Genomic DNA, 8,426 nt, shown 5'->3' on the forward strand with positions numbered 1-8,426 from the left:
CTCTCTCTCTCTCTCTCTCTCTCTCTCTCTCTCTCTCTCTCTCTCTCTCTCTCTCTACACCCACGCCAATGATACAGTAACTTTTAACGCACATACCTATGCATTAGGCCTGGATGATAATTGCGATGGGACAATTATCGTGCTTTCCAATTGCTATAGCGATCACAATAATTGAAATGATTCGCCCCTGTTGGACTTGGTCCGAAACAGGGGCTTATGGATTGGGGGGCTTCCGTTCAAGCATACATCTGTCCACAGCCATATCTTGGACATGTATGGACCAATTTTGTTCTAACTTGGCACAAAGACAACACTTGATGGTATACATCGGCACATCATTTTCTTTTGCGATTCGATCAAAGCTGGCTGACTGGCGGTCACTTTAGTTGTAAAAACCCGATGTTTAACACATCCTCAAACATTTCTCAGACATGCATTCACTGATCTATTCAAACTTCACAGGCAGGTAATGAGTGATGGCTTACGTATGCACTACATTATTTTTTTTCAAGATCAGATCCAATATGGCCGGATGGTGGCCATTTTGTTACTTAAACATGTTCCCAACCATTTCTCAGACATGCATGGTCCAATTTTGTTCAAACTTGGCACAAGCACTGTACGTGATGGCCTACAAGTGCACTTCATTTTATTTTGTGATCTGATCAAAGATGGTCAACTGTTAGACTGGTGGCCATTTTAGTTGTAAATAAATATGGGCTAGCCCTTTAACTCCATTCAGCAAAATTAGTGAAACAATAGGGGTGTTATAGATTTCCGCCGCGTTCGGCGTGCGGACGACCGTTTTAGCCAAATTGCGGTCGCGTGCACACCGAAGGCCGCAATCCAGTCATGGTTTTCCGGACCAATCCCAGAATCCAGCCACGGATGCCTTAACACATCATAAACTAGTCAATTATTCTGTCCATGCGCTACAGGGTCAATCGCCGAATTGTCGATATACCTAACTATTCACATGGACAGAAATACGGAGAGTTTATACCTCGACGGGACCTGTATGAAAACAAGCCGCTTAAGCGTGCTCGTACCGTGTGCGAAGCCGAGCGGTTTTAATTCACCAAATCCCGTCGGACCAGATTATCACGTTTGTCGGCCAGTTAACATCCCGGGCGCACTGTGGCGGTCAATGGCAGAAAGTGATGCAATGAGCAGGTTGACATTCAAACAATGGGGCATTTATTTTCAGTAGGCATGCAGTCAATGAATGGGGGGATGGGGACGAGACACGAGCAAAGCCTACAGCTGATGCCCATTCAATCATGTACACAATCATGCACTTAATCAGTTCTACTTAGGAAGACAAGGTGCCACAGACTTTCATCCAAAACCAAAGAAAAGAATAGGGCTCGTGAGCCTTTATTTCAAAGTCGGAGGCCTGGTTGACCGAGGGGCTCCTAGAGGCCGGGCAGCTTACCTGGCCGCTCCTGGTGGCGACTCTGGTCTTCGGATCGGCGACCATTGGTGTCTCTGTTCGGTCTGGTGCATCGCGAACGCGCCAGTTGCTTGGGCAGCTTGACGAGCAGCTTGAACGGCTGCTTGGTCGGCCGCGGTGGCGCGGCTTCGTCGCGGCCCCTTTCTGGCGAGCCTGGCTGGCGATGCTTCGGAGGAGCGAACGGGTCTCTTGCTTTTTCAGAGTTGATGCTCCTTTAGAACCCGTTCACTCCTCAGCGTCGCCCGACCGTACCAGGGCCGTCTGCCCGGACCCCCACGCTCCGCCGCTGCCGCTAGCACCGACGACGCCAAGCTCCAATGCTGCCGCTCCCACCAGCCCTGACTCCCGACTTCTGATCTCCACCGGTGAATGACCCGTGAACAACGACGAACAAAAACCCTGAATCAGCCTGAGTTCCGCCCTTATATCGGCCAGGAGCGAGCCGTTCCTTGATCTTTCAACCCGAGGCCAGGCTCCGCCCACTGTTTGCCTCTGACCTTTCGCCCCTGGTGAGCCTCGCGGGAAACCCCAAGTTTGACATCACCCGTGGGTTTCGTGGAAGTCGCTCTGTGATCCAGTTACGCAAATTAGGTTCGCGCCGCGGCGCACAATGGTGGCTTGAGCAGCGGTGGTGGTGGGGAGCGTTGCTTGTCGATGGTGAGGAGTTTTTGTAGGATGTTTCGAAATTAAAGACAGAGAAAGAATAACGGCTACCTCAAAGATTCACAGCCGGGCACACGAATAAATCCCTTTACACATCGGTGGGGGAATCTAACCTGAAACACGTACTTATCGAGATAACTGGTCTTCGGGGAACCTGAATGGTGTTCTGTGTATTTCCACCACCGTAACAGGGGCTATGACATTTTATGTAAACCCCCTCTACTCTAATGGCAATGCAGTTAATGCTTTGTCTCCACAGTGGGTGTACACTGCTCCACAAACCCCCCTTGTACCATTCATTCAAGATTTCAATCCTAAAACATATTGCCACACACCTCAACGCTCTCAACAAACATTCCTCCATTCATTCCTCAATTGTCGGAACAATGAGGAAGAAGAAGGAAGGCGCTAACCTGTGGTCTTCCTATTGCAAAAAATAATTAAATTCCTATTTCGTCAATTTAAAGTCTCAAAAACCTCTGCAATCTCTAACGTTGTTATTGTCTGTGTTGTCTGCCTATACAGTTTCTCTATTGCCCTTCTATCTTTAGTGTACCCTCTGGGCCACGTAGATCCCCCAAGGGGCCCAAGCGGAGCACCTCCGGAACGTCCATTGTGCTCCCTGAGTCCCCAACCGCAGCCGTGGTGGTCGCGCCCACTCCAGCCGTGCTCCCCGCACAATCCGCGCACGGCACATCCTACACACTGTGCGTTACGCTGTGCTTTCAAACACGACCATTCGGTGCATGCATGACGGTCTGACATGCACAAAACCCCGAGTCCTTATATGACCCCGAACCTGCAGGCTACAGTGCCCCCACTAACCCACCGATTAGCGTGGGGACACTGCGGGAATTTACCTAGTTTCCCCGCACCTTTTCTCCAAGGCTCTTTTGGGATATGATTCCCCCCCCCCCAGCAAATTTGCTTTACTTCCCCGTCCTTCTCGATAAGGATTACCAGGGTGGTGAAATGCGCCCAAGTGACAACATTTCCTTTTTAACCGCTGGTCCAGTTACAGAACCCGACAGGAGCACTCCAAGGAGCAAAAAGCAAAAACCTGCTGCAGTATGCAATGTAACAAGCTCAAATGAGCTAAGATCCTCGTCCTCTTAATGATGACGTCATAAAAAACGAATATGACGTCATTGTGATGTATCAGGTTTGCGATCAATTATCTGTGCTAATGCCCCGCTTGATTCCCGCAAAAAAAATTCCAACAGCTTGCCTAGTTTCGGAGATAATGGTATAGGCGATTTCCATTAGCGGCGATATTATGACGTCAATTTTTTTTCTAGAAAGAATTTCCAAAACCGGAGATGGTTACTGCCTGCACGTGGGCTTTCTGCATATACATGGCAAGTTTCACGAAGATCCGATGAAAACTCTGGGTTGTGAAACAAAAAGTGAAAAAATAGGAATGACCTCATAAAAATTGATATGACGTCCTAATGATGTATCATATGTGCGGTAATTCATCTATGCTAATGCCCTGTTCGATTCCTGCAAACAGAATTCAAAAAGCTTGCCTAGTTTCGGAGATAATTTTTTCGGCGATTTCCGTTAGCAGAGATATTTTAACGTCATAACTTTTTTTCTCGGAGGAATTTTCAAAATCGGAGATGGTTACTGTCTGCGCAGGGTATTTTTACATATATATATATATATATATATATATATATATATATATATATATATATATATATATATATATATATATATATATATATATATATATATATATATATATATATGCCAAGTTTCAGGAAGTTTCGATGAAAACTGTAGGCTGTGAAACAAAAATTCCACAAGAACAATAACGTGAGTAAGACAGAGATCCTCCACGAGGATCTAAAAATTGGGTGTTTCCAATTTCCATTAATTTAAACATCCCTTTTGAAGATAATTAATGGTAAAAACAGAAACACCAGCAGTTTTTGGTCAGCCTGCATTCGGCTCGCTCAGCTCGGGGGTCTTAATCAGTCGTTTTGTCCACTCAGCTCTAAAATACTTTTCCTTGGATTCTTGGAACAAGTCGGCTTCTGCACGATAAAGGCTCATACCTTGGAATTGCTGTATAGATCGATGATCTTTATACCTACGAATCGCTGGATACATCGCTATGCTTATAAACGCCCAGAGAGGGGTTTAGAAGGCATAATACAACCACCAACAAACCAGAGCTGATTGGTAGGTGTGTGTTACCTTATTATCCAGATCTCTCGCAGAGAATTGCAAAAAGAATGCGAAGTACGCGTATTGGAGTGGCCCACAAACCGCTACTTACTATTTGGGGTGTTTTAACCAAATTGAAAGATGCAGTACCGGATAGTGACAAGTCGGGTGTGGTGTGCAGCACCGGGTGCAAGGAGTGTGGAGAGGCATATTTCGGAGAAACGGGGAGAAACTTCCATGCACGACTGGATGAGCAGAAATGGGTGATGCGATTGGGTAACACAGATCAATCAACAATTGCATGGCACCACATACAAATGGGGCATCAACTGGACCTAGGAGGAACCCACGTACTGGATGTCACACCCAACAAACATCGACGATTCATGCTCGAAACCTGGCATGTTAAAGAACACAGAGGTGGTCTAACAAAGGAAACCATTGATCTCCCTGTACAGTACAACCCACTGGTTAAACCATTTACTGTGTAAGAGGCTGGTGCAAGAGCAAGGATACAGGTAGGTTCAACAATACTCTTGGTACGCATGCAAGAAATCACAACGCAGTGCTTCACACACTGCTAAATTGCCATCACACAACAACACACACTCACACATTTCACCAGTACATGCACAACACATGCACAGATTGCATCAACCCACAATCCCATCACGGTCCACATACAGAACCAAAAGACATTCTCTTAACAACCCGGAGGTACTGGGGGATGCACAGTTAGCTGTACATACACATGATTACAAAACCAGATTTTAGAATAGAAAATAATTAATGACCAGGAATCAGTGGCAATCCATTGATGAGTGACATTGCCACATTCTGATCACCAAAACATGTGCGCATGCTTACACATGTGACTGGAAGTGGTTCCTATAAATGGCCATGTGTGGTTCGCTATGTCTCTTGGCTTCAGAATGCTTGCGGACTGCAAGTGAAACGTCACCTGAAGAGGACTCTCTTTCCTGTTTGTTAAAAAATTGGGACTTGAGTTTACTCGAACTTTGTTTGATCGATTGTTTGGCTGTGCTGTGCAGCTGAACAATATATATGTATATTGTCGTGTTGCAATGCCAACTGTAAACTTTCCCACCTGGATTTCTGTCAATAGCAAATCTCCCTGGGCCGATCACTTCGCCATTGCTGACAGGTCGGTGATCTCTCTATCTTCTTCCGTTTAATTTCTGGTCTTGTACCCCCTGCCCCCGATATGCTTTATCTCCCCTCCCCCCCCCCCAACCACCTCCCCTTCCAAGTATCTGCAGGACACACGTAGTCCACAAGCAACCCCATCCTAGTAAAACTGCCAAAATCCAGAACCACTACTCACCTTCATTCATTTGTTCCTCTTTTTTTTCCACCTGTGGAACCAACTTCCATGCTGTCTTCAGTCTCGGGGGTATGCACTCTACCAAGTGCCATGCTAGTTACTGACTGATCGCTGCTGTGCAGATGCGTTTTTCTTTCCACTCCTTTTCACCCTGTTAATAAATATTCCCATTTTTAAAAAATCTTGTGTGGTCGTCAGGAGTGGGCTTCATAGCGCCTGCTATACACAGCCTGGTGTTGGCTTTTTGGTTTGGGTGGCTGGCTTGGAATCTTAGGGTCCTGAGTCTGAGCCCCTTTTGCTGCTGAATTAACACTAGGTGGGGTTGACTCAACCTGTCATCCTTCAGAGGTTGGCGAAATAAGTACAAGTGTACTGGTTTCAGGGCACAGCATCAGCGGCATAGTCATGCCCCAACAAAATTAGAGCTACCTGGCAGCTAAGTTGCGAAGAAAGAAGAAAGAAGAAAGAAGAAAGAAGAAAGAAGAAAGAAGAAAGAAGAAAGAAGAAAGAAGAAAGAAGAAAGAAGAAAGAAGAGGAAGAAGAAGAAGAAGAAGAAGAAGAAGAAGAAGAAGAAGGGCCTACTATCGTCAATTTCCATCCTGTCAAAGCTCCATCGTTAATTTCCATCCCATTGAGTTGAAATTCGAACAGAATTTGCATATTGGGTCACTGAATTTGTTCACCAAAAATCAGAACGATCGATTTAGCCATTTCGACATGTCAAAGGTTTCCATGGCAACAATTTCACCCTATTATAATCAATTTTTTTTTCTTTTCTTACTTTTTGTGATTTTTTTTGTGCTTTTATGATTGCCAAACCTCAGGAATTTTTCAAGATATCAGATTGAAACTTCCAGAGCTTATTTCTATGCATATGCACTATATGTGTGTAAAATGTGCTCAAAATTATTGAAAGGTAAAGGTCAAGACTATCTGAAACATGTAAACACCTATGAGGCCACAGTTATAAAATGTACTTCCAAAATTTGTTATTCATAACAATCAATCATGTAAAACTCTTGATGGGTCAAATTTTCGAAATTAACAAATTGCTGTTTCCATGGTAACTTTGCTTTATTTTCATTTTGCAAGCATCGTGCTGAGAATGACATCTTTATTGTTTTTTTTTCTTCTTTTCTGTGTGCATAGGACTAACATCGAGGTGGGTCTGTTTGGATACAATGGCCTCTTGGTGGGAATCCTCTTGGCAGTTGTGTTCTCTGGAGGAAAATGTACCTGGTGGCTGCTCATACCTATTGTCATTGTCGCCATGGCAAGGTGAAAGAGATGGAGTGAATTTGTTGTTTAAATTTTGTGAAATATTATCTGCTTGATGCTTATAAAGTGTATTTATTTATTTCCCGGTGCAGCACATTGGTGACAAGTGCGCTGGGGAATCTTCTGGGAACTTGGGAACTTCCTGCTTTGACTCTTCCCTTCAATATCGCTGTGACCATTTTCACTGCTGCTACCGGTCATTACAATGCCCACTTTCCATCTGTTCTAATTAGTCCACCATCCAATTCCTACAACCTCTCGTGGGATGACCTCAGCATTCTTATGGTAGACATTCCTACAGAAGTATCACGTGCTTAACCACCTGTATGATGGCAGTGGAATTTTAAGCTGATAATTTTCACTATGGTAGTCGATATCAACAAGTGTTTTTTTCTTAAAACTTTCATGCTTGTTTAATGAAGCTGAATATTAATATCTATATTTTTATTTTACTTCTCTGCCAGCTGCTTCGTGGGGTGCCCATTGGTGTGGGACAGGTCTATGCCTGTGACAACACCTGGACAGGAATCATCATAAGTGTTGCCATTTTTGTCTCCTCACCTATCAACTTATTGCACGCTGTGATTGGCTCTGTATTGGGCATCCTAGCAGGTCAGCTTACCATAAGGCATAGGCCTCTTTCCCCATCTCTTTGGTGCCTCTTTCCCCATCTCTTTGGTGCCTCCTCAAACTATGTCCACTCTTTACATCTCTAACTCCTCTTAGATCCCATGTGAGCAAGAAAACTGATCATTACTCAATCATACTTGCACGCCCCTGCTCGCTCCAGGGTGCCACTTTCTCCCTTCTGGATGATGCACGACTTTCTCTTCGATGTTACTTTACTCCTTTAAAAGGGCACTTTAATTTACCTCTTTGGGGAGCACTTTACTCTGGGATGGCATTTTTTCCTCTGTTGGACAGAATTTGACAACTTTTTGGAGAGAATATTTTTGAAATACTTTGCTCTCAAGGTAGTCCATGGGCCAGACCAAAATTTGGTACCACCCAGACGGATAAAGGCTCATAGTGTTTTTCTAATAGATCTATGTCTGTAGTGATGGATTTAAGGATGATAACCTTTTTCTGTGGTAGTTTTTTCATAGTAATCATCCCTTGAACTTGATGATGCATGTTCAGATTCGGAGCCAATAGTTTGGGGTAGGGGAAATTAAAATGATCACTACTCCTGGAAAAATCATCCTATCAGAGCAAGTGACCACTCAAAATATGTGTGTCCTGGGATCCTCTACAGACTGAAAATAAATATTTTCCGATGTAGGTCAAATGTAGGTCAGCAGAGGTCAAAAGGTCACCAATTTTTTGGCTTCCCCAAAATCTGGAATACAGTCATAAATGGCCTTACAGAGGGTATGACAGACCTTAATTACCACTTTTACACCTAGAATTGTTTTATTAGATGTCCTGCTATGATTTTAACTCACCAATGTTCAAGGATATTGCATAATGTCCATCCTGTACTAAACAAAAGACAACTTATGTAAAAAAGGG

General features: G+C 44.2%; 1 protein-coding gene across 9 annotated transcripts in view; it reads left to right on the plus strand.

The window, feature by feature from the left end:
* LOC147016991 (urea transporter 2-like) overlaps positions 1 to 8,426 on the plus strand; it is a 137,944-nt gene that overhangs the window by 11,291 nt on the left and 118,227 nt on the right. For all 9 annotated transcript variants that reach the window (XM_085846321.1, XM_085846318.1, XM_085846326.1 and 6 more), the window contains exons 3-5: positions 6,786 to 6,914; positions 7,007 to 7,199; positions 7,379 to 7,526. In XM_085846321.1, coding sequence (XP_085702447.1) covers positions 6,786 to 6,914; positions 7,007 to 7,199; positions 7,379 to 7,526 — 470 coding nt within the window. The remainder of the gene's footprint in view (positions 1 to 6,785; positions 6,915 to 7,006; positions 7,200 to 7,378; positions 7,527 to 8,426) is intronic.

This window comes from Eptatretus burgeri, chromosome 11 (assembly GCF_056783735.1).
Source record: "Eptatretus burgeri isolate ZD-2024b chromosome 11, Ebu_testis_v1, whole genome shotgun sequence".
In the NCBI taxonomy this organism is placed as follows: Eukaryota; Metazoa; Chordata; class Myxini; order Myxiniformes; family Myxinidae; genus Eptatretus; species Eptatretus burgeri.